The sequence below is a fragment of the Stereum hirsutum genome (assembly GCF_000264905.1).
Source record: "Stereum hirsutum FP-91666 SS1 unplaced genomic scaffold STEHIscaffold_16, whole genome shotgun sequence".
Taxonomy (NCBI): domain Eukaryota; kingdom Fungi; phylum Basidiomycota; class Agaricomycetes; order Russulales; family Stereaceae; genus Stereum; species Stereum hirsutum.
In genome coordinates this window covers 6,925-31,207 of record NW_006763146.1, presented here as the reverse complement: position 1 = coordinate 31,207, position 24,283 = coordinate 6,925, and the positions used below count along the sequence as shown (strand labels likewise).

Genomic DNA, 24,283 nt, shown 5'->3' with positions numbered 1-24,283 from the left:
AGGCGTTGAGGTTTGTACTCGGCTTTCGTGGTGAAGCAGCCGAGTCGACCGATTAAAAACCAAACGATCTCTTCGCGCCATTCTCTGTTTCTCCTTCGAATTCCTTCTCGCTCATCTCTGTCTTTCTGTCTCGCAGTCCCCGCCCTGTATCGAACTATCCACACCTTTTGCCTCCCTTGTCTCGTCTGCTATTAGCAGATCCCCTATCATCACTCGAATCCGTCCCACACTCTTTCTCTTCCTGATTCCCTGTCACCTTCGCACTGCCTCCTCTTCTCGCCAACTCTCCGGCCATTTGTACCCATCCTCACGATTTTTGCTGCTACTGTCTTTCCTGGTTTACTTCCTTTCCGGTTCATTGTGGTTGTGGACATCATCATGACACTGCGCCTTACATTTCAACATACCTTTAGATATTTAGACAGCATTACACCCTAGATTTTCGTAGATAGATACTAGACCTTGCATGGCTCACTCGCTCGACACTCCTTTAGACATTACATTACTGCGTTCACGTTCTCTGGTTAGATATGCTAAGTCTCTTGTACTCGGATTTCTTTTCTCTGTCTCGTCTCGTCTCGTCTCGTCCCTTCGTACCCTTCCTCGTCCTGCATTTGTATATGTATCATAGTCTATCTTCTTTCTTTTTCAATTTCCGGACTTCCATGGACATAATCCTCACCTTCCCCTTCTTGAGAATCCCTTGACATCGTTACCACCTTCCTCTCGTCGTATCCTCACCCACTGCTAGTCTCCGTTTCCGTCTCATCTCCTGCATTGCTAGCCTACGCCATTGAGACACACACTCTTTTATTGTGCCATCTGCGATCCCTAGACATAACATACATAATCTATACCCGTATGATACGGTATTAGACTGGCCCGCTGGACTCCCTGTTACGCACACGTATGTTACATGCTGGGCATGAAAATCGATGTTGTTGTTGCTCCCTCGTAGTGGGCACTGGCGAATTCGTTTCGCCACACCATTCACGCCACACGTCCAGTATTTCTCGTGCCACGTGGCTCTAAGCTGTAATTCCGCCGAACTCGAACATGGTCACGGTTGAGCGTTTTGTGTTTCTGACTCTCACCATCATCAACTAGGTTCATCTAGTCTCCCATTCTCTGCGCGCAGATCTGGCACACCGAAGTATTCAGCGATCCAGTAGAACAAGATAGCCCTTCCGTGTTGACCCAATGGTCGACCTGCGCCTTGAGCACTCCTTCTATCTGCGTTCTCTTCGCCCCCGGCATCACGCTCAGTCACCTTGACACCGAAATGACGTTTATTGCTCTAAGTATTAATGTGAGCCTCTTTCCATCCATTACTGTTCTTTGACTTTGCGCCGAGGTGGATAATTACCGCGATGAATAAGTCAGGAGGAAACCGTCGCAGCTGTGGCCAGGCTGTGCGCCTGCACGAAGACCTTGGTGACATCATCCACCGGACTTCTGAATACTTCAAAGCTTGCTGCATACTACTCATGGGTATGTCTTCCGTCATAGCTTATCATGATAACTACTCGCCATTGGATTCGACTACTAATATAAGTAGTCTTGCGTTCCGCACAATTTTTCTCCGAACTGCCGGACAGTAAAAGAGAGGTATAGTCAAGCACGCTTCATTTTATTTTCGCGAAGCCTTCCTAGCTTCCGCCTGTCCACGGCACCCCCATGCATCATTGAATCAAATATACCCTGGTGAGTCACACCATAGGTCCGCAGAGAGTAAGTCCGTTTCGTAGTGATGTAGTGGAACCGTAGTCGGATGGTCACGGACTCTCGAGGGACAGACGCTAAACATAAAGGTTTAGTGCGCGCCTATACTTCATTCCTCGGTGAGTGAAGTCTTCGTATATCTCTGCCACGTTGTGCTAGCACCGTCCTGCGCTGGCTATTCACTTGCTTTGGTGTGTCGTGCAAACTATGAAACATCGACGTCTCTGGCATTTCGAAGGTATCTGACGCATTCCACGATTGCTTTTTGTGCTCGCGAGTCTTTTAATTCGACTGCATGACTACTTGGGTTCGATGCTGATCCAAGACACCAACAAACCAGGCCAAAACCTCTACCCTTGACCCTCCTATTCAAAGCACCGTCGAGATCCTAGTACCACTCCTTATCGATGATCTCCGCGAGGTGCTTTTTATGTACGGCACTTACTCCAATTCTCTAATTGCAAGTGTCTTCTAGACTCAATCGCTCGAGTAGTGCGAGCGGCTCTGTAATGCGATCAGCCTTCCAGCGCGCGATGCGCGGGTAGAGACATCAACGTGGTGTCCATATTTTAGACCAACCCTATATTCCTTGGTTCGCGGTGTCGCTTTCGCCACCATCTTGCATAGAGGTAAGCCATATTTTATGTGTAGCGTGAACCAAGCCTGTATCTATAACGACTTACTACATCTCCTGTCCAGAAATTGGTGCGGTCTGTATCGGATCCTGCAGACCCGCGGCTACACGACCGCTTAGATGGCGCGTTCCGCCTTCTCGCACATCTCGAACGTCTTTGTATGCCGCCTTTTTCTCATCAGATCTTCGCTCTACTACATACATCTGCTGGTAGAAGGCGACTTTCAATCCCACGCGGCGGGCGATATCATCATATGATCTATAGGAGACAATTGTACATATGAAGAAGGTAATGGTCAGAGGTTCTCCACTGACTACGCCACTTTGCTCACCACTGCGGTTTGCCGATCTCTCCTAACTTCGTTGCTATATCTAGTGGATCCACTTCGTACGTTGCCGCTTCTTATGAAGGCCCACTTCTTCGCTTTGTCCCCCGCCTCCCTCTCTAGCAACACAGCTCACAACAATTGAAACGTCCTATATACTATGTCGTTGAAAACTGCGTTATCACCACTTCCCGCAACACAACGTGCGGCCGTTATCACGACCTTCGGTTCTCCCTATACTCTTACCACTACCCACCCCGTCCCGGAACCGAAGACACTTGCCTCAAACCAATGCCTCATCAAGATGGCTTTCGCAGGATGCTGTCATTCAGACCTGCACGTTCGCAAAGGCGAATGGCCAGGAACGAAAGACTTTCCGGTAGTGGCTGGACATGAAGGGATCGGAGAGATTGTTGCGGTCGGCAGTGAGGGAGGTGTCGACATTGGAGATAGGGTCGGTGTGAAATGGTGTGTCAATTCGTGTGCGAGGTGCGAACTGTGTAGGAGCGGGGATGATTCGTGTGAGTATATGTTCTCTTTGTTCTATCGCGTGATTCTGTTCCTAGACGTTGACTTATATTTGATGATAGTGTGTTCGCAGACGGTCAATGGTGGACACAGTGCCGATGGCACATTTGCTGAGTATATGGTCCGTTCCGCCTCGCTTTCCCATCTGCCTTCAGTTTCTGAATCGATTTGATACATTCAGGTAGCATGGACAAATAATGTCATTCCGATTCCACCATCGGTATCCTCACCCGAAGCGGTATCTGTTCTCTGCGCTGTACGTCTCCGCACCACTTGTTTTCCTGATGCAAACATCGGGTTTCCTCTCTCTCTATTCCGTGTGATTGTCCCAGTGCCCTGATCACGTTCTCACTTCTGGATTTAGGGTCTTACGGTATACTCAGCTCTCAAGAAGACGAACACCACCGTAGGGAATTGGGTTGTCGTTCCAGGAGCAGGCGGAGGCCTTGGACATCTCGGTGAGTGCTCTGCGTTATCTATTTACTGTGGCCAGCAATGTATAGCTTCGTTAAACTATTTTTTCACGCATCGTCTCCATACAGCCATCCAGTTCGCAGTGGCGATGGGTCTCCGCGTTCTCGCAATTGGTGAGTCCTTTGTCGTGCTTGACACATGATGTTAGGTCTTTCGTCTCTCATCTTTCCTCTATGGAACCATAACGTCACCAGACACTGGCGCAGAAAAGAAAGCTGTCTGTCTCGCCTCTGGTGCAGAACATTTCATCGACTTCAAGGAGTTTCCACTAGATGCAGAGTCGCCAGCCGGGCCTGTCACACCGGTGGCCAAAGAGATCATTAAGTTGTGTGGTGGTGTAGGCGCGCATGCGGCAGTGGTCGTCTCGCCTTCGGTAAGTTGTCTCATCAAACAATGACTGTACCAGACTCAGATAACATCATTTTTTCGTGTGCTATCTCATTTCCTGCCCGAAGCCGAGTGCGTATAACGAGTCTCTGTGGTATCTTCGTCCAAAAGGGACGCTCGTGACCGTAGGGATGCCTACGAACTTCGTACTCGGTGTCCCAGTTTTACTGATGGTCGCGAGAGTAAGTTTAGGCCATCGTTTTATTTATCCCGCTTTCGTTATTTATCGCCTACATTCTTTTAGAGCTTGCGAATAGTCGGGTCGAGCGTCGGGTACGTCTTCTCCCTGTCTCGTCGTGCTCCATGGAATATGTCCGACTGAACATGCTTTGCTCATCATCTTCCTGCGATTTTGACATCTACACGTTATATTCAGCTCTTTCCAAGATGCCACCGAAGCCCTCGATCTTCTCGCGCGCGGAAAGGTCAAGGTCCATGCTACGCTTCGTAGGCTCGAAGAGATCAATGAGTACATTCCATCTCTCTGTAACCTTCTTGACAATTCCGATCGAGACCTGATGCTCCGTAACCCACAGGATATTCGACGAAATGGAAGCTGGGACGCTTGTGGGAAGAATGGTCATCAAATTGTGACGGATAGATAATCTATAAACGATTCGAGGATGCTCATGCTGGCTGTCGTATTCTGTACGCTGGCGTCTCTCCGTGTAAGTAACCAATTCAAAGGCCGATTGTATATACCACAAGTTATGACTCTGGAACTCCGTGCGGTACTTCGAGGCTCTCGACTCATCACGTACGCTGCTTGTACATCATGAGTTATTTATTTTCTACGCTTCCGATTTAAATATCAAGTTCGCACGAGTGAGCGATATCCTGAACGTTGACGGACACCGGGGCATCAATGTGAGAGCGCTATAGCAAAGCTTTGCGCGTCTGATACTGATTGAAAAGCTTTGACATTTGCAGGTAGCGTGTGTACGATACGTATCTATAATCTGGATTAAGACGAGGTTGGGCATGTATGTACCATTCTCTTCTTCCTACTCACATGTTACCACCAATACCGCGCTCAGCTATGCAGGACCGCTGTTCAGACGAGATACACCTGCTCTTCGACATCGATGATGGTGTGGAGGCTCGAGTGTGCCTTGGGTACTGTGTAATACAACCTCTCGTCGAGCCTAATAGCTTTGGTCGCTCTTGGGTACGTAGCACTGATATATCCGTACATTTCTTCTCGATTATTGTGCTCAATTTCTACCAGATTCTAAATGTGAGTCCGGCACTTTCTGATCATATGTTTTCACGCCGCCTGGTGCATAAAACTTGTGGGTATCGAAAATCCTGGCCCACAATGTTGTACCGACGAACTCATAACAGTCATATCGGATTATAACCAAAAAGGTTCCCCAAACAAAAGACACTTCAGTCAGTATCGTGATTCGTTACCTCCTTCCCTACACCTGATTTCACTCATACAACGACATGACTACCCGGACTCCGCAAGTTGTTCCTGAAGATCGTAGAATTAGCAATTGAAGGCCTTCACCAACTGAGGTACGGTAAAGTCGAGCGTACACGTTTCTGGTATGCCCGTATACTCAACGGTCACTCGCTCTCGTCTCGTCATCATCCACGCTATAGTAGTGAACGGCTTCGTCCCTCTTGTACAGACCATCTTCAACCTCCTGTAAAATACAGTGTTATGCATTGCGGTTTATTGATTAATACTCATTCAAGGAAGTGGAACGACAGATGGAAGGTGGTTTCTCCTTTTCTATGAGATTGTACTTACAACATTGTACTCCACGGCGCGTCCTGGGCTTCGTGCAATTGGCGGAGCGGCGTTTGCATGGGCAGCGGCCAAGCTCACGGTGGAGACAAAGATGAGAGCAAGAGCGGTGAATGAGAACTGCATTGTGAATTTCAATGGATGAGAGATGGATGGGTAGAAGATGCTTGGTGAGCTGAATAATCCATACTGTCGTGAGGGGGGTTTATATAGACGAGAAAATAATTTCCACTGCTCTATTGGTTGGGTAAGTTGCGGCCGGGAAATCGAGCGTGACATTCTTACGGAGAACATATTAGGATTGATACTTTCTGCTCTGTTGTGCTTTTGTATACAGAGCACAAGCGATGTACACGGCGATGTGTCGAGAAACTGCAGATGGCGATTTAACGTCTGCTTTTGTGACTTATGCAGCTGTCGCCACACCTATCACCGAGCACGCACCATTCCAGGAATGGCTACATATCAGGTCTTTCGAGGTCATATTCGTGATTATGCGCAAGTAAGGGCATGGCTGGGAGTTTGTCGAATGCATATCCGATGATGCAGATCAGGCGCACATTATGTCGAACAAACCCTCGGCTGCATAAGACGACTGGACATACATGTAGGTCGACGAGTGCTCTCGAAGCGGTGGGTTCAAGAAGTGGTATAGTCACGGTGACGAAACTTTTCGTGGATGCTAGTGCAGTTCAAGCAGTTCCCGGTTCTACTAGGGACAAACCGACTTTCCTCACGCAGTAATGCCCGCGTATGTCGGATGCCAGAGAAATAGGGCTTCATGAACTCTTAAGTCGTCCAAGTAGCATTGCTACGAGGAAAATTTATGCGGTGGGCTCCTGACAGGACACAGCGGTCATCGGGCAAGGAAGACTTGAGAAAGATGGGGGTGTCCGATTCGATGGCTACCTTGCCGTTGTCGCCGGTGCTCTGGCAGCCTGTTCATTGTAATGAGCGCGAAAGCTGTCGGAAGGGTTCAAGAGGAAAAAGAAGCTACAAATCCAGAAACATTAGGGAAACGCTGAAGAAAGGCTTGCGTAGTACGAGAGCTGCTCATTGCGTTTAGGAGGAAGGTGGGAGAAGAGCTGGGATGTGGCGCTAGGCAGGTGTGGCACCACTATATACAGTCTTCCGGCATGCGCCGAAGAGATCATACACGAGGAGATCGACGTCTGCGATAATTCCTCGTTCTCTGTTCGTTTGTTTCTGAGAAACGATATCAACTATAATGTCTCCATATCGGAAACCAAAAACTCGCCACTTTCGTCGACGAGACTCTACAGAGGTTTGATTTGGTCCAGCAGGGCTACAAATGGCCGGTGGCCGCGAAAGCCAGGAATGATGGGCCAGTCTCCTATATGTATGATGGCGTGCGTGAAGCGCTGCAACATATCCATAGGGCGCCTATCAGAGAGGTTGTTGGGCCATGAAACCCTTCGCCCGGTCTGTCCGTATCCATCTCCTTGATCAAGCAGTGCAAAAGTAGTGTAGCCTTATACGCCGCTGTCTCACTTTAGGTCATCATAGCCCTTGTTCACTCTCTACCATCCTCTTGTACCTGCGATGGACGACCCTCCGAGCATTCCTCAAAGCGAAGACTCTAACGAACATGAAACTACCCTCGACCTCGACACCGTTCTCGCCTCGATGTCCCTCAACCCACACTCTCCAATGCATACCGAGTCTCCTTCCTCCCCTCAGCATCTACCAACGCCGTACAATTCCCGCGCGATTCTCCCCATCGAAGACATTACCGCTGATCCGAATGCAGTCTTGGGTATTAGCAAGAAGACGAGCTCGGTATATCGTGGAACGTGGACGAAGGATGGCGAAGGAGAGAAAGTTGTGGCGGTCAAGTTGTTGAAGGATACTACGGTCGATTATGAAGTACGTCCCCGGCCCCCTTCCTCGTCCAGAATGTGATTCGAACCTCGGTACAACCATCCACAGCACATCCTCCAGCGAATAGAAACGTTCTGCGCCCTCTCCCATCCCAACCTCCTCAAGATCTTCGGCCTCTCGCCTTTCGATGCCGATCCACTTTTTGTAGTGCAGGAATACATGGATAGGGGTTGCGTGATGCAGTACGTCAAAGCGAATCAGGGTACAGAACCAAAGGTGGACAGAGCACAGTTGGTCAGTCTCTCTTCCAATCGTTCCGTGATCCGTGTTTTTCGCTTTGATTTCGGTGCTTCCATTTTGTGCGTATTTCGCGTTGTCTGTCCGGAATCCCTTTCTGGAGTGCGATGCTATCTTATTGAGGCTTATACGAGGTCCTAGGGCGTTGTCCCGATGCCTTGCTTTGGCTACTCCATGCACGCTTCTAGCGTGAGCTGGGTGTCGTATCGGGTTATGGGGGCAGTCCGCACACGATGCTGCACGGACTGCACAGACTCGGCTTGCTAAACGCTCTCTTGAGCTTACGATGAGCCCACGATACAGATTCCCCCAGACAGGAGGTATCTTTTAGTAACTTCGGAGGGCAATGCAGTTGCATCAGGTAGTGCATACTCGGGATATCGGCACCTAGGAAGCGCTCAATCGTCGTAGTCCCAATCTAACGCACGAGCAGAGAGCTACATAAATTTATTCTAAGTCACATTCCGCCTGGTTCACCGTTAGTAGCGCCCGTGTCGGGACGTTTATGTTTGTCCTTCGCGTCAGGGCAGTCCGCGCATGATTCTGCGCGAACTCCCCCGTCTTCGCTTGCTAGGGCTCTGATGTCGTCGATGGACGTTCTGCTGCGGTTATGATGGGGGCTCCCAAAGATAGGCGGTGTTTCAAGGCTTTTGGGGATAATACAGGCGAATCGGGTAGTGCATACTCGGAATATGGTCGACAATGAATCGCGCAGTGCTCATGCTCCTAGTCTAACGCACGAATAGAGAGCCACAAGAATGTATACCATATTTAAGCTAGTTCAACGCTAGTAGCGCCACCCGTGTCTCCAATTGGAACGCGTATACTTGTCCCTCACATCTTTACGATGGTCCTCTCATCCGTGACCAGACGATCGCTTCCTTTTCATGTAGTCACTTGCATCCATGGCGGGTGGACGCAAATGCCTCTGACTCGCTTGCGAGTAGTTGTCTGCATTAGTACAGCCTGACTCATACTGACAGATACTGACCACCTTCGATACTTCACAGGTCCTCGAAACGGCTCTCGGTCTCGCATATTTACACTCGGTTCGCAATTCTACTCCCTCACCCCTCGTCCCAATCATCCCATCTAATCTCCATGTTACTTCCCTCTCCATCTCCACGCACGATGTTCGTCTTCCAGCAAGGAATAACGCACGGCTCGCTCAAACCTACCAACATCCTGATCAACGACAGTGGCGAGGCTTGCATCGCTGATTATGGGATGGTGGAGATCGTGCCGAGTACGTGTGTTGGGGCGTGGAGGTATTGGAGTCCGGAGGCTTGGAAAGGGGTAAGTGCGATTCGGGCTTGGTTTTCTGTTGTGCCTTCATATTGTGTCTTGCGCGGTATCTCTGTGATTCGATCTTCGAGGGCATATGTGTCTCCTCGTCGATGTGGATCGCGGAGATGATGGTCTATTTGGGTGGTTGTTTTGGTGCATATTTTCGACCGTGATTTCGCTTTTGCTATATCGATCATCTTCGCCGTTGACATCGTCCATGAACTGACCTCCTTTTCAACCCTATCAGTCAACCTCCCCAGCATCAGACATCTACGCCCTCGCCCTCTCAACGTACGAAATCCTCACCTCCACACCACCCTGGGGCGTCCTCTCCGAATCCCAAGTCTTTCAGCTCGTCGTCCGTGAATCCATGCGTCCCGATCGACCCTCATCCGAACAAGCTCGGTGGAATGGACTAGGAGACGGGATGTGGAGAGTGATCGAGAGGGGCTGGGAGCAGGATGCGGAGGAGAGAGGGAGCGCGGAGGGGTGGGTGAAGGGTTGGAGGGAGGGAATGAGGGAGAGGGATGAGGTGTTGGTCGCTGAGGATGCTGTGGCCGGTGCGAGCTCTGGTGTGGGTATGAGTTCGGGTGCGGGTTCAGCTGGGTCCAGTACGGGTGGAAAGAACGTTTTCGGTAGGTCATCGTTCGCCTTCCTAGCCAAACATTGAAGGGTATGCTCATATTTTTCTCACTTGTCTGCTATTGTTCATCGCAGGTAACTCCCGCTCACCACCAACCCGCAAAACCTCCGTATTCGGCCACAATCCGAACACTCCCTCCGTCATGCGAGTAACGAACGACGACCCCTCCGCCGCGCCACCGCCACCCGCGTACGAATTTCGGGCATCGTCCACCAGTCCAAGTCCAAGTCCTGTTCCTGGCTCTAGTCGACCGCCATCAGGTTCGGGCACCTTATCGCCACATCCCGCCTCGCTCGTGCCACGCTCCGCAAACCAAAGCCCACCAATCGCCCCGGTGCCATTGGCGTTCCAGAATCGACAGTCGACGTTGGGTTTCGGTTTGGGATCGGGCTCGAGCTCGAATCCGAATTTACGACAGAGTTATATGAGTTCGAGCTCGTGGTCGGGGTCAAGGATTCAGTCATATGCACCGTCCGATGGTAAATCGACGATAAACGAGTTCGGGTCGATGCCACCTACGTCCGCGGCTTCCTTCCATCCACAACAATTCCAGCATCAACAGCACCAACATCAGCAGCAGCTGGGCCTCCGAAACACGCCGTCGCCCGCACCGCCCTCGTTGAACTACGCAGACTACTCAGCCTACGGAGATCGGAAGAATCCTCGCATCATGAGCATGTCGTCTGATCCCGGGACCAACAACTACAACTATCCCCACTCAGACACTTCGTCGGTATACAGCTCGAGCTACGGACCGAACAGATCGTCGTATATGCCCTCTATCCCGGGCTCGGCACCTCCGCATGCATTGACGTTCCAGACCAGTGGCTCGATACGCGAGGAGGAGGGTGGAGGTGGCAGTGAGAGTCCTACGTCGGCGTACGGGTTGCAATCTCAACAACAGCGATTCGGGGCGTTCGGTGTGGCGCAGGGGCAGGGACAAGGACAGACGTTGGGGGTACCGGCTGGAGCTGGGTATGCGGGGAGTGTTATGATGGGTGGGAGTTCGGTGGCGAGGAGTGAGATTGGGGGAATGTCGGACGTGCAGAGTAGTCAGGGAGGTAGCGGAGAAGGAGGAGCTCGGGGTACGTTTGTCGTCTTTCCGTCATCGCGACGTGAACTGTACTGATACGGACGCGGGCGTACAGGTCGTCCAAGCCCGAATCTCCTCGCTGGCGCTCTGCAGACAGAAGTAGCGGACAATCGACAGGCAGAAGTGATTGATAGCAGGTTGTACGCGATCCAGCAATACGCGATGCAGTCGGACAAGGACGCACAGAAGCTGATCACGGCTGGTGTTGTGCATACATTGATCAAGTTGTTAAAAAGTCGAGCTGCTGATGGGGTAGGGTTAGAGCCGGTTTTGGCCACGCTGGGGATACTATCGTGCGTTTATTATTTTTGCTTATCATCATGACTGTCAATGTTGATTATTTTATGTCGGTAGAGTGGATTCGTTAAGCTGCAACACGATCTATCGCACGAACACGACTACGACGTTCATCGAAATTCTCTCCAATCACTGCTTATCCTCACCACCACTCGCGTCACTCTCACTCTGGTGTCTGACTCGCATTTGTCGAACATCCGATATCGCGTCCTCCCTCTCCAACACGAAACTACTGCCGTCTGGATCATTGCCGACACTACTCATGACGCAGCCTTTACTATCGGATAGTCCGGTCCTTTCACGATATACAGCATGGTTGTTGGGTGGATTGGTGTGGACGGATGAATTGGCGAATATGTTGGCTACGCTCGGGACAGTGGAAGCTATGGTGGGACATTTGAAGAAGGTGTGGAGGGGTTATAGTATTGAGGGCAAGTATGACGTGGACGATGTCTGCGCGGCGGTATATGGGGTTGCTAGGATGGCAAGGTCGATCAAATTGGTGAGGCCTTCACCTTCTTTCCACCCTAAAGGCGTGAACTCTAATCGTACTTCAAACTTGCCATAGTCGAAAGCCCTCGCAAAGGCAGGCTGTGTTGAGCCCTTGGCCGACCTTCTCAACACTTCCGATGATCCCCAGATCCTCCTCTTCACATCCCGCGCGATCGGCTGCCTCATGCGTCCAAACTCCTCCGACATGTCCAAAATTCTCCTCGAAGCCAACTGCGCACCAGGTCTCGCTCGAATTCCCCGCGTTCTCCCCAGTACCTGCGTCCCACCGCTTGCAGGCTTTGCTTTCGCCATCCAACGTTTCTCGTGCGCCGAATGGGGCTCTGGAACTCGAAAAGCCTTGGTCGAAGCGGGAGTTGTAGATTCGTTGCTGGCGGCCCTGAGGACGGCTGGGGAGGAAAAGGGTAGAGAGGAGTATGAGGTACATGTTGAGTTAGCGTTAGCAGTGAGCTTCTTGGGAGATGTCGGCGGCGGGGCCATTAGGAAGGAGATCATGAAGGCTGGTGGGATTGATATTCTGAAGAGGATGGGGGTTGAGGCGAATAAGGAGGATAGGACGGAGGTGGTGAAGGCTTGTAATCTGGCGGTGACGAGTATCACGGGGAATTTGTGGTCCAGGAATGCAGGTGAGTGGCGGTTTCTTAACTCTACTTTTGTTTCAGTGCGTGTATGAACGTCGGGTGCTGATTCTTGTCTGTTTTTCTGTGCGCAGCGTCGGCGAAGACGGCTATGACACATAATTGGAGTGGAGGGTGTCCGCTGCATTTCCCGCCTTGTCCGACATTCTGAGCTGAGTATCTTCTATTACGGTCTATCTATCTGTTTGTCTCTTCCTCCGTATGGTCAGATGTTCGCTATCAGATTGTTCGCTTTTTGCGATGTGTACTCCACTTACTCGGCTTGACGTTACTCGCACTTTTTTGAAGCGCAGCGTCTGCTGCAGGCTGTTCTGACGGACTGGGATCATCGCCGCACCGCTTCATCCACATGCATCTGGGGAAATAGACAATAAAATGGGAGGCTGTGTCTCCCAAATAAGGTCTATATCATCATTGCTGTCCCTCGACCCGAACAACATCAGACATATGCTATATATGCACTCTTTGTGCTCAGAATGGGACTCAACATTTCCTATAGCGGTGAGTAGCTGCGAGCGTGGTAATGACTAGGAGACGGAGTGATATCAATAACTGTTGGAAGCACCGCTTGCTATGTGACGGCGCTTCATGCTACGACTAATAAGAGATGGACCGGGATGCTCTTTGTCAACACACCCCACGAACTCCACCTGCTTCGCACAACGCTGTGATGAGCCTTGTCCAGACACCCAATTTCACGTCAGGCTTTTGGGTCTGCCCGGCCCCTAACACGGTCTACGTTCCCGCCAACGATACCCACAGGAATTGCACGACGGCCCAGCATACTCCTATCTCAGGAAATGTCGATATAGATGGAACCGCGGTGGCTGTTGGTAGTGAGCTATCCGGTCATCTCTTGACATACTTCCGTCGTTGACATCCGTTCATTATTCGTAGCCGTTGTGACGAGTCTGTACTTGCGTAAGTCGCCATCCTATTGACCGAGTTTGGATACGACTTATGAATACCGAACGCCGAGGTAGCCCTTCTTATAACGTGGTCAAAAAAGGACAACGCCGCGCAGATATATGCTTTACTGCTCCAACAATACCCCATCATAATAGCCAGCCTGTGGAGTTATCGGAGCTGTAGTCTGTCTTTATTTGACGTCGGTTTCGCTCTAGTCGCTACTGCATCACCATTCACCATCCTTCTTCTCATCTGCGCGATCGACGATCTTCTAAGCCGTTCAATCGACGATTGTTCCGGGGGCACGAACTTCATCTTTCGCCGAATAAAGGGCACACTCTCAAGGCGAATTATCTCGCTCTTGTCCATAACCTTTCCCGTTCTGTGGCTTTCACTCAGCCTTATTCAGTCGTTGTCGTCCGAAGCCTATCTGGACAGCTACCTATGCAGGGATACTGCCTTCAAGGAATGGCTTGAAAACAGTTTCAGTTATCTGGTTGGGCTCCCTCCGCCATTGGACTATCCGTGGCAAATAGTATTGCTTGCTTGCCTCGCGGTGTTCGTCTCATACGGCATCCGTCACCGGAGATACATTCACCAACAACATCGTATCCGACAAGCGGAGAGGAGATCTCGCTCCGGAGTGTCCTACTATTTTGAATTGATAGGACTGTACATGTGAGTTTTATTCAGTGAGTTTGGCCTGTCATTTCTGCACGCTTATAAGTTCTACAGTACCACGATTTCGGAAGCACATACATGGATTCTCTATATGTTTGCCTTGGCCCTTCATGCCCTCTGGTCATGGAGTATCATCAAACGTGCGATACTTGCATCGGGACCGAAAGGTTCTTATATTCTGACATATGGCCAGGTAAGCACTTCAAACAAAATTCTGCCGTTGCATGCTGATGATCAGGCTTTCTCTGTCAGGTCGTCACTCTCGGAATTGTTCTCGGCCCACTCGGCTCGACTATATACCTCATATGGAAGAGTCGTCGCACTATCATAGAGTTTATAACGGACCTGCCGAAAGGCTGCTGGGACGAGCTTCGGTTCGTGGTGGCGGGAATTGGCGATCCTCTCCCATACAGACTAGCCCCGGATGAGGAGAGTGCTTTGCATGCTGCTAGTGCAGAGAACCTTGACGCTTCTTCCGCACCTCTCATGTCACGAATCGGTGAAGATGTTGCGCTCCTACAGTCGGCCACTGTGAATCCATCTTCCCACCCTTCGCCAACCGATCACGAACAAACTCTTAGCCACTCTCGCAGCCATCCTCCCCTTCCACAAACTCACACGACTACACCGACTCTCGAAACTTACGGGACAATTGCTGATGGAGTTGACCAGCGTCCTCAACCCATCAATTCTCTCCCATCATTTTCATATGACCTTCCACATAACACAGCCGGCTCTTCGCGCTTACTCCTTGCCGAGGACAATAGACCAAGGCGACATATGACAGAACCCGTTTCACCGCACGCTCATAGAGAACCATTGTCGCTTGCACCCGTAGATTCACTCCCAGACAACGAGCATCCTTATTTTCGTCACCGAGGAAATCCACCACGCCCATCCACGCTCAATACGCCCAGTGTCGGACGCGATCTCCCTCCCCAACTTCTATCTCCTTCCACCTCCATACGGCAACTTCTTGCATCCCCAATGGTGCGAGAACGCCGTACACTCACGGATTCACCTCCACCAATGGACCCGAGCACACCGTCCTCTGCTTATCCCCCTTACGCCATCGAGTCGCATGATGACAACAGCGGAAGAATCAGTTCTTTACTTCCTCCACTCGATCTCGGCCCTCGCGACCTTCAAATTCGAGTGGACTCGAGTTCACGCATGTCCTCCCTCTCGATAACCAGATTCGAGCAGAGCGCAGGGTCGCCCGTTGTTGCTCACAAACGTATCCCGTTTCACTCCGAGTCTATCTCTCAGACATCTCTCGTACCGGTAGAAGGAGATCCCATACGAAATATCTAAGTGTACTTCGGGTCCTTACTATACTTCTTGGAATTTCGTACTAGACGTGGTCCCAATGCTTACCGAGCGGCGAAATTGTTGATGATCAGTTCTCGTTTTCCGTGACCACCAAAAATCCAGAAAGTAAGGAATAGACGCATGAGCACACGGTGAGGGGCGAGCAGAATATGGACCGGTCACAGCCTGATTCAGACGAATAACACAGAAATATAGTTGGGGACCATACTAAACACTATCGCACAAGCTCGGCAGGGCCAATCTTGCCACTCAAGCCATAGTAAAGTACGCGAAGAATTCATAGTTCTCCGGGCTTTTACAGCAGTCGGCCTTGCGAATAGGAATCGGAGACCCACCCAATTTATAGGAGGCCCTAGAACAAGACTCAACTTTGCATAATCTTCGTCAATCCTTGGTCAATATGGATCAATTTGGTACGCACATAGTCGCTCTCATTCCCGTCGCCGATACTCAATGCAGACATAGCTATTGCGCTCCCAGCCGGTCACTCGTCATCGTAGCCGACCGCGTCGGAAATGACAACAAGAGTAAATCTGGGTTCATACATCATAAAACAGTGTTAAATATACAGTCGTCGTTCAGACTACAAGGCATGAAGAGCATGGTGAGCGCAGTAACTGCAGGTGTGTTCCTCTGTATCAAAGCAACTAAGGCTCTGAAGTTGAACACGTTCATGTGACGGTACAAGTGACGGTGCTCGAGCCGCCCACGTACGTGTTGGACCCTATTACACACCCGCTCTGCGTCAGTGCTCTCTCCCTCCAGAAAACAGCATACAGAGAGGCCTACCTGGTTCCGCAGCGTTGATGCAGGTGTTGATGATCGCGTCAAAGGTATCCTCAAAGTCTTGTAAACTATCAAACAAAGACCCATCGCCGCAGTCGCACGAACACTGCCGCCCAGATAAAAGACATCAGCACAGTATATTATGGTAATAAGAGGTGAGGGTAGGGAACGTACGCTGCAATCGTTGACGGAGTCTGAGATGATCCCGGAGCACTGCTGGCGACCGTCCTCGTCCTCGGTGAGGTCACTTACAGCCTGTGGAGCGAAATCTCATAGTCGAACGTCGTTCTAAAGGAGATAGCGAAGAAGAGACGACTTACGATCCCGGCATAACAATTGTTCGCATCTGCGACCGTGCAGGCAGTCCCGACACCCTCGTCACAGGTCGGCGCACGCTTCGCAAGCCTGGTGAGGCTGGAGGCTTGAATCGACTCCGTCATTGCAGAGAGAAGAGCAGCGGTGAGAAGCGCTATAAGAGCTAGTTATTTGATGACAGAGGGACAAAAAACGAAGAGGGAAAGTACCTTTGAGCTGCATAGAGAATTTGAAAGGTATCGACTACAAGAGAGAAAATGGTACAGGGGAAGTCTGTTGCAATCTTAATCCAGCTTCGGATACATGTTTATAAGCCTCCCATTTTGGGCATCGCCTTCGCTGCCAAGAGATTATGGACACTAACTGAGTGAAACCCAGGCCGATGGGAGACGGCTGATGCAACGGGTCTCAATGGGTCCAAGGTTTAGTATCGCGTGAATGAAGAGACATCATAGAAGAAGACGAACTGTCCTAGTTGAGAATATCTTAATCCCGACTGGGCGAGAGAGAGAGAGTAACGGCGGTTCAATCCTGTAGCACAGCGTTGTTGTTCAACTAAAATTGCCAGCTCTATACTTGAACTCCTGACCATGAAGGGGACGGTTCTGCACTGCTAGGGACAATCGAGTCATCTGGATATTCCCGAATGATTGTCGAGTGCGATGTGGATTTCATGGATAGGGTATACAGGGAGGTCGTGGCGTTGCTTTTTGATGAACACCGGAAGGGGGTACGCGATGGATGCATTGTGCGGTATTGCCGAGTTCGCGTAGGAGGTTTCGCTCGGAACTCGCATCGTTGGAGGAGCTATGGGTGATCCGGTCTCTGGTGGTGATGGTGCTCTGTCCTCGGTATACTTGGCGTGGGCCCAGATACGATGCAGCACCGCTACGACTTCGACCCAATCTCGCTTGCGGCGCCACACTACGCCACCCACCTAGCACTCCTTCCCCCGCCCCTTAAGCATTATATCGGCGTAGGAAATGATTATGGCTGACTCAAATCATTCCTACATATTCAAAGCATGGCCTTGTCGAGCGCCAACTTCCCCAAGAAAAAATACGAGCGTTGACGGTCGATCGCCCCTTGACCGTAGCCAAAGCATAGTCGTACCACTCAGAGTCCCAAGCATGCATTTTCTACTGATTGTTCCGAATACGCGTTCATCGAGAACACTAGGATCTTCTTTATGAAACGACGTCGAGGGAAACGTGGAGGGGGTGGATGGGATGATGGGATTGACCGAGGTCTACTGATGAAATCGAGAGGGATCAAGTGGACGATATTTGTACAAATCTGGAAAATGTTAAGATGTTAGCGGTGAGCAAATGCCGGGGCAGTCGTGGGGGAAGGAGGAGATAGAGATGAGGACGGACCGGAACAGACCATAACAATACGCGCATATCTCCACGCACCCATCGCGCACACCAACAGCCTTCTCGTCCTGCATCACACCCCTCAGGCCGTGTATACTCGACGGTACGACAATGTCACGTCGTTGGATCGCCACCCTCGTCGTTTTCCGCAGATGGGCCTGACTCTTCGTCTTACTCTTCTCCTCGTGGCTATCCTCGTACACAACGTCTGTTTGCTCTGCCTTCCTCATGAAACCCGTCAACCCTGTAACTCCTGTCCTTTTCGCCTGGTCCCGCGAAACGTCTCCTCCTCCCGTCACTCCTTCCCATGCCACCTCATCACTATCTCTCCCATTACTCCGATCAATCTAGCTTATGCACGCGACCAGAACACCCAAACGGGTTCCAACCTCGTATCTTCACTTGTCTTACCTCGCCCGTCGCACACTCCACATCAATGCTCCCGCACTCGCGTCTCTTGGCTTCTATGCTTTACTCATGCGATGTTTCTCTGCGACCCAAAACTCCGGCCCAGTGACGGTCCGTTCGTCCGCGCATTCAAGAGGACCATAGTCGCGGAGTTCGAATGGCAGAAGTGGAGGCAATCGGAGATAGTCGAGTCGAGAAGCGGCTGGGGCGGATATAGGTTTTTATGTCGTCGTCTTGCGAGTAAATTCCATATCAAAAGAGAGGAGTTGTCAGCGTACGAAACTATGATGAATGAGTATAAGGGAGGAATTGATAGGGCAAACAAATAGATAGGGACGAAAGAGAAGACAGCACACCTGCTGAACGCGAAGCGATATCACGCCGAAGAATGACAGGAGGTGAGAAACAAGTCGATCAGTCCATAACCAGAGTGAATCCTTTTCACAGAACACGATCATGGCAGCATGGTGGTACGTATTCAACGTTCGCTGAAATTTGCGACGAGGGCAGAGGCCCAGATCTGCATCTACGACAGACCAGACGCGATGCAGAAGACTCCTTGCACGAGCATATAGGTGCTACGTCCGACGATCGGGACAAAGAGCCAGAAATTGTACACTAAAGAGGCAGAACCGAAACTCACCGTGACCTCCCGGCCTATTCGCCGAATCTCTATGCATGCCGTCCATCCCAGGAGATTATCGACCGAACAGGTTCGACCTCTGCAGGAACACCGGCGATGTTTCAGGTTGATGAGCGAGCTAGTTTCGTTTGGACGGCGATAATACTCTCGAGCGTAACTGACAGTTCGGATATTGTAGAGGTTTAGGCACGAGCTTCGGAGTCGAATTCGAATCGGATAACGGAGGAGGGAGAGGTGAAGAATATGTGAGGACGGCCAGGCAGTGGCAGTGTTCGGAGATAGCGAACTTGATGTAGCGGAGGATGGAGCCGGTGTTGGTGGAAGTAATGTCGAAGAGCAGGTGAAGGTGAAGGTCGTCTTGTCGATATTAGCAGTGTCGTATGAAGAATCTGCGAGAGAGTCGTACATCGCGCGTGACTGCAAGCCCCAAGGATACCCTTGGCTCAGACTGTATATTGCTCAAATATCTCCTCGAGGCTACGCTGCTACTACTTCTCGATACGTTGGGACAACGATGGAGATGGGTTCCGAGCGGGATAGATCGATGGGCGGAGGAAGCGGGTCATCGAGTAATGGCACCGTAGGAGGTGTGGAGGCGAGAGTAAAAGGCGAGATGGGATGAATAGCGTTGGGCGAGGGTGAAAGCTGTAGTGAGAGAACCAAGGGCAAGTGCGAATAGAGGTCGACGGGTCGCTGGTGGTGGGCACAGACGTAAGTTTGGGACTATATATCGGCGTGAATATAGATAAGAGGAAGTCGTAGACGTTTGCAGTATTTGATAGAGCGACTGAAGGAAATAATGAAAATGATGAACGTCAGAAGAGGACGTACCGAGTGAGGATACGTCCATCCTGACGCCATGAACCTCAGTCCTCGTTCACGCTTCGTGCAATGTGGAGTTCATAGTCCTTCTCTATCGCAGAATTCTCAATCAGAGGCTTACGACCCGTGCCTTCTGATACAACTGACCTTTCCTTCTGAGCGAAATGAAAAAATCCTTCGCCAGCGCCACCTTTGCCTCCAGCTTGCCCATTCCTGTCGACCCGTAGAATCTTCCCCCTCTAAGAAGTGTTGCATCCTCTGCGTATTTCTATGTCCGAGAGCAGTTGACACCGCAAGGTCATCAGGGAGCGGAAGAAGTGGATGGTCCGGAGGTATAACGTCGCATGAACGCATTAGAGCTTGAAAGGCGTCGACACGTGGGAGGACGAAGGAGGAGGTGCAGATTTCGAGGCTTTGCTGATAGATCGACGACGTACATGACCGGGTGAGGGTTCGCGTCGGAAGGCAAGCGTGCTACGTACAACGATCATTCAGAGCTCGTCGTTGTTGGCGAGCAATACGAAGGCGATCGCGAACGAAATGGACTTGTTCTTGCATGCCGATCTTATCGTATCTTATCTCACACAAAACTTCTCTCGATCATCAATGTTCGCTCCCGCCACTTGCTCTCTTTTTTCTACTGTGGACCACCATGACCGTACTCTGACTAGTCGACGGTCACACTAACGGAACTCTTCCTCACTTGGGTTTGAGTCCTTATACCTGCAAAGGATACTGGACTTCGCGCTCTTCTCAGATCTTGTGGACTTGGCATTGGTTGCTCTCTTGTCTCAGAGACTTGGATACTCTCTGCTTTCTACGGTGCATGGTATGGTCTGAAGCATCACCTTAGCTCAACATCGAACCGGCGACTGTGGATTCTTCTTCGCCGATCTCTGCTTGAATCATGTCTACCTCACGGTTCAACGCGTAGGCCTCTTTCCTCGACCCATTCTCTACTCCATACGCATAGGCGTGCGATCGCATCACTGATGGACCACATAGACGGGGCGGTACCCAGCTATGAGTATCTCCGCTGCGAGATGCACCGCTTACTCTAGACTCGTCTCATCTTCCGTCGCTGTCTGGCTCTATGAAAGGAAGTTGAATGGGCTGGACATGGTCAGTTTCAGGTTTAGCGGATCGTCGTGCAAAGACAACCGAATCATGCGGGGATCTTCGAGGTGCTGGACTCAGGGATAGACGATGTGGCACCAAGTGCCGCCCTTCGGCGTCAGCTCGAGTAATCTTCTGATAGTGTCTTCCCCTGCGCTGAGTCATCTGGTGTGCGTGGCTGGCACGCAGTTCTGAATACTTCGAACCTCGGAGACTGTTTCAGAAAGTCCGAGTATCATAAATACCTGCCGCATGAAGCGGTCGAAAGGGAAGCGGGCCCGGAGCGCACCATGTGCTGTGCGGAATTCTGATCTCCTTGCGCTGTGATACTGTATGGATAGTCAACAGGAGATGCTGAACGCATGAACAATTTATACTTACGATATAGCCGAACTTCGACAGAAACATCCTTCTATCCGGAAAATACGGGGCGTTCGGTGTGGTGCTCAAAGACCTGAGACGTTGCCGAGCTTGACGTGGGAGGATTAAACACAAGAGGAAGCTCGGTTGTTATCCAATGGCGTGGATAGTATAGAGCCTGCGAGAACATACAGTCCAGCGATCAAGATGTCGAAGAAGAGAACGAGAAGGGAGATATAGCGTCGCCAGCGTTGATTGCCCTATTTGACGGACGACGAAGTCCTATACTGATTGTGCTCAGGCGCTAAAAGCAATACCCTCAAATAAGGACGATATGAACGACAGGATCACGACCACACAGGTCAAGGCGCAACAACGTCCATAATCCCTTTCGGATTTTAGAATTTCTGAATGGACACTGAATCCTAGCTATATTTTGATCAATACTGCAATTATTATGGACTGACGTACCTACTCTTGAACTCCCCGACACTCTTGGGATCCTTCCCATTACTTCGCGATTGGACATTTGGCAAATGCTATCTTCTTTAGGACATTGGTTTGGCTCTAATACTTACCTTGGATTCTCCATTTACTTTATGGGTTCATAACTCGTCTTCGGGGTTTACCATACAGACAGCCTACTCGTCTCAGGGACAGGACACATTAATCTGAGTGACGGCCTGTATTATTTGTGTCTTCATGAAACAATGCAGAGATTCGAAGAGCAGCGTGTTCGTCTTCGCAAAGAAGTGCTATGCAACCTCAGAGATATAATCCCATACTAGTAGAACTATATTGTGCGGTGGCAAATTGCGATCGAAGCGGACACATCAGACCATTAGGAAGTAAGAGTGTGCGAGCGTCGGTTTTATTCAGAAAAGCATATCCCCTTGACGTTCGAGCACCTTTACACAAGGATACACGGGACACCACTATGATGAATGCAAACGATTTCGAAACAGCTGCTCTGAACTACAGGTTCTTCATTAGAGGCGTGATCTGGGCTAGACCAGGGTAGTATGTCGATGGAATCGTTCTGTAATCGAGCAACGGTCAGTTGGAACATATCAGCAAGAGGGAGGGCGACTGACGGCGTAGCGATAGAAGCAGTCGACCCAAAGCCGGCCGTCAGATCTCCGGCGAGAGTGGGGACTGCAGTCATACTGATGGGCTTATTGTATGCGGTCGACGTTGCAGCATAGCTGGTGGCTGCAACGGATGAGTGAAGGCATGCACCAGTTCCAAACGCAGATTCACACTTGTACACCGCAGATCCAGTATCAGACCACAAGTACACATCTATGAGGGTCACTGAGAGAAGAACGTTCAGAGATCATCGAATTTGCGACTGTGATAATGTTGCACGTACTGTCAGTGCAGGGAACCTCATCCGCACAAAGAAATTGGACCGGCGGACGGCTGACGCCGTTAGCAACTGTGCCGTCCCAGTTCTACCAACGCGAGAGGTAAGTGCAGACTTATGTAATGGGTTCCGAGAGGCTCCACGACGCACCTTGAACGTAATGTTCGAGAGTGCGACACCATCACCATCGAGAGTAGACATGCTCGACCAGTACTGGTTCACGTCCAGAGCATATGCACTACCTCCAGTAACGAGGAAATCATCGAAGAGCACGTTCTTGACAGAGCCAGAGCCCCCGTTGCTCTTGATCATCATCGCCTGATTGCATCCGTTCGTGTATACGTGTCTGAAACGTGGGTCGTAAGGAACGATATAAAGACGCGAAAAGCTGCTTATAACGTACACATATTGTATGTTAGATATGTCGCAGTCCACAGGCAAGCTACCAAGCGCACATCCTCCAGACTGATTGCACCAAATCTGTTCGATGAGGAAGTTACTCGCAGGCGACTTAACAGTGACACATTCGTCTCTGTTTGTGACCATGACGTCGTGGACCCCTGCTCAGCTTCATGAGACACAGAAACGTAACACAAGAACGATATGGTTCAGACTCACAATGATTGTCACCACTAATGTCAACACCATCGCTCCCACCGATGTCAGCCCCTCGGATGGCAAGGTTGTAGAGCTCTCCGCTAGAACCTCCGTCGATGGTGATGTGAAACTCCGGCGAGTCGACGAAGATCAAATCATGAAGAGAAAAGTTAGTGGAGTCGATGATACGAAGAAGTCGGGGGCTAGATGACGCAAGTGATCCTCTCAGAAATCATACAGCGTGTATGGGACTTAATGAAGGCCACATACCCGGCATTGCGACATTGGTAACCCAGTCCTTGGATTCCACCTGCGGAGGTAGAGCTGTACATTTCAAAATCTTCGGCGTTCTCGATGGCGAACATGTTTCCACTTGTGGTTGCTAAGGCCCATCTTCAACCGAAGGACGGATTTAATCATGTGTAAATGGACGGCGACGTACATGCACGTGTGATCAAGCCATCGAGTCTAAAAGCCCATTTCGTTCCTACCAGGTGACGCTCGTGAGTCTATAGATTAGAAATATAGGATAGATGAACGCCCACCTCCGGTAAGAGTAACCCAAGTTTCCATGTTGTAATTTCCTGCCGGGACGTAGAGAACGGCACCGGAGTTTTTCAACACGCAATTCTGAGAAACACAACTGATCGGTCAGGGAGCAAACATATATGACATGATCCAAGAGTCAAAAAACGAACCTCGAAGGCCTCCAAAATGGCAGGACCGATGTCGCTGCTACCCACGGATCCCCCGTAGTCCAAGACGCTGCAAGTGACAGTTTTAGAAGAGAGCGGCGTAGTAGGACCAGTCGATCCTGTCAACTGTGCATGGACGAAACCGGTGAAAGCCAAGACAGTGAGAGCTACGGCCGTCCGAAGCGAGAACATGACGGATATGATCTGAGGGCGGGTGGGGTGCCAGTGCCAAGCCTATATCGGAACTCTGCTTTATACAAGCTTGTTCCTGTGGATCGGAGGAACCTGAAGAACCAACGTATCACCATGGTCGGAAGTAGTTTGATATAACCTCTGCGCGCATGGCGTTTGGCCGTTCTTCGGACAGAAAGAAGACGCATCCCGAGGAGCCGCAGCGCCCTGGGGTGGCAGCAACCTGCAGTATCGCGCCCGTTACCTTCTGC

The 24,283-nt window shown here is 50.6% G+C and overlaps 8 protein-coding genes across 8 annotated transcripts; 4 read left to right on the top strand and 4 right to left on the bottom strand.

Annotated features, from left to right (window-relative positions):
* Nucleotides 1–2,842: 2,842 nt before the first annotated feature.
* On the top strand, nt 2,843–4,665 carry STEHIDRAFT_65594 (mannitol-1-phosphate dehydrogenase M1PDH1; the record flags this gene model as incomplete). The annotated part of the gene is made up of 10 exons (XM_007308680.1): nt 2,843–3,213; nt 3,304–3,331; nt 3,392–3,466; nt 3,575–3,668; nt 3,753–3,797; nt 3,879–4,011; nt 4,145–4,226; nt 4,316–4,344; nt 4,448–4,540; nt 4,608–4,665. 10 exons carry the CDS (start codon nt 2,843–2,845, stop codon nt 4,663–4,665), a joined length of 1,008 nt encoding a protein of 335 aa, XP_007308742.1.
* Nucleotides 4,666–9,100: 4,435 nt separating this feature from the next.
* On the top strand, nt 9,101–9,268 carry STEHIDRAFT_34585 (uncharacterized protein; the record flags this gene model as incomplete). Its single annotated transcript, XM_007308650.1, has 1 exon — nt 9,101–9,268. A coding segment is annotated over one exon (168 nt), but the record flags the coding sequence as incomplete, so codon positions are not given.
* Nucleotides 9,269–11,533: 2,265 nt separating this feature from the next.
* On the top strand, nt 11,534–12,469 carry STEHIDRAFT_65570 (uncharacterized protein; the record flags this gene model as incomplete). The annotated part of the gene is made up of 2 exons (XM_007308679.1): nt 11,534–11,788; nt 11,855–12,469. Coding segments are annotated over 2 exons (870 nt in total), but the record flags the coding sequence as incomplete, so codon positions are not given.
* Nucleotides 12,470–13,041: 572 nt separating this feature from the next.
* Nucleotides 13,042–15,338, top strand: STEHIDRAFT_114494 (uncharacterized protein; the record flags this gene model as incomplete). Its single annotated transcript, XM_007308719.1, has 5 exons — nt 13,042–13,270; nt 13,332–13,355; nt 13,559–13,901; nt 14,037–14,217; nt 14,277–15,338. The coding sequence occupies 5 exons, from the start codon at nt 13,042–13,044 to the stop codon at nt 15,336–15,338; spliced, it is 1,839 nt and encodes a 612-aa protein (XP_007308781.1).
* Nucleotides 15,339–15,900: 562 nt separating this feature from the next.
* Nucleotides 15,901–16,707, bottom strand: STEHIDRAFT_149596 (uncharacterized protein). Its single transcript, XM_007308718.1, has 5 exons — nt 16,667–16,707; nt 16,463–16,611; nt 16,317–16,397; nt 16,146–16,248; nt 15,901–16,080 (listed from the first exon to the last, which is right to left on the bottom strand). Exons 1-5 carry the CDS (start codon nt 16,677–16,679, stop codon nt 16,028–16,030), a joined length of 399 nt encoding a protein of 132 aa, XP_007308780.1. The 5' UTR covers nt 16,680–16,707; the 3' UTR covers nt 15,901–16,027.
* Nucleotides 16,708–16,732: 25 nt separating this feature from the next.
* Nucleotides 16,733–17,462, bottom strand: STEHIDRAFT_149595 (uncharacterized protein). The gene is made up of 3 exons (XM_007308717.1): nt 17,047–17,462; nt 16,822–16,988; nt 16,733–16,750 (listed from the first exon to the last, which is right to left on the bottom strand). Exons 1-2 carry the CDS (start codon nt 17,202–17,204, stop codon nt 16,907–16,909), a joined length of 240 nt encoding a protein of 79 aa, XP_007308779.1. The 5' UTR covers nt 17,205–17,462; the 3' UTR covers nt 16,733–16,750; nt 16,822–16,906.
* Nucleotides 17,463–17,916: 454 nt separating this feature from the next.
* On the bottom strand, nt 17,917–20,199 carry STEHIDRAFT_149594 (uncharacterized protein). The gene is made up of 4 exons (XM_007308716.1): nt 19,854–20,199; nt 19,716–19,797; nt 18,885–19,577; nt 17,917–18,474 (listed from the first exon to the last, which is right to left on the bottom strand). The coding sequence occupies exons 3-4, from the start codon at nt 19,290–19,292 to the stop codon at nt 18,463–18,465; spliced, it is 420 nt and encodes a 139-aa protein (XP_007308778.1). The 5' UTR covers nt 19,293–19,577; nt 19,716–19,797; nt 19,854–20,199; the 3' UTR covers nt 17,917–18,462.
* Nucleotides 20,200–22,157: 1,958 nt separating this feature from the next.
* Nucleotides 22,158–24,032, bottom strand: STEHIDRAFT_141816 (rhamnogalacturonase; the record flags this gene model as incomplete). Its single annotated transcript, XM_007308715.1, has 10 exons — nt 22,158–22,221; nt 22,277–22,496; nt 22,555–22,636; nt 22,699–22,893; nt 22,951–23,108; nt 23,167–23,348; nt 23,416–23,527; nt 23,588–23,632; nt 23,691–23,775; nt 23,844–24,032. The coding sequence occupies 10 exons, from the start codon at nt 24,030–24,032 to the stop codon at nt 22,158–22,160; spliced, it is 1,332 nt and encodes a 443-aa protein (XP_007308777.1).
* Between the last annotated feature and the right edge of the window lie 251 nt (nt 24,033–24,283).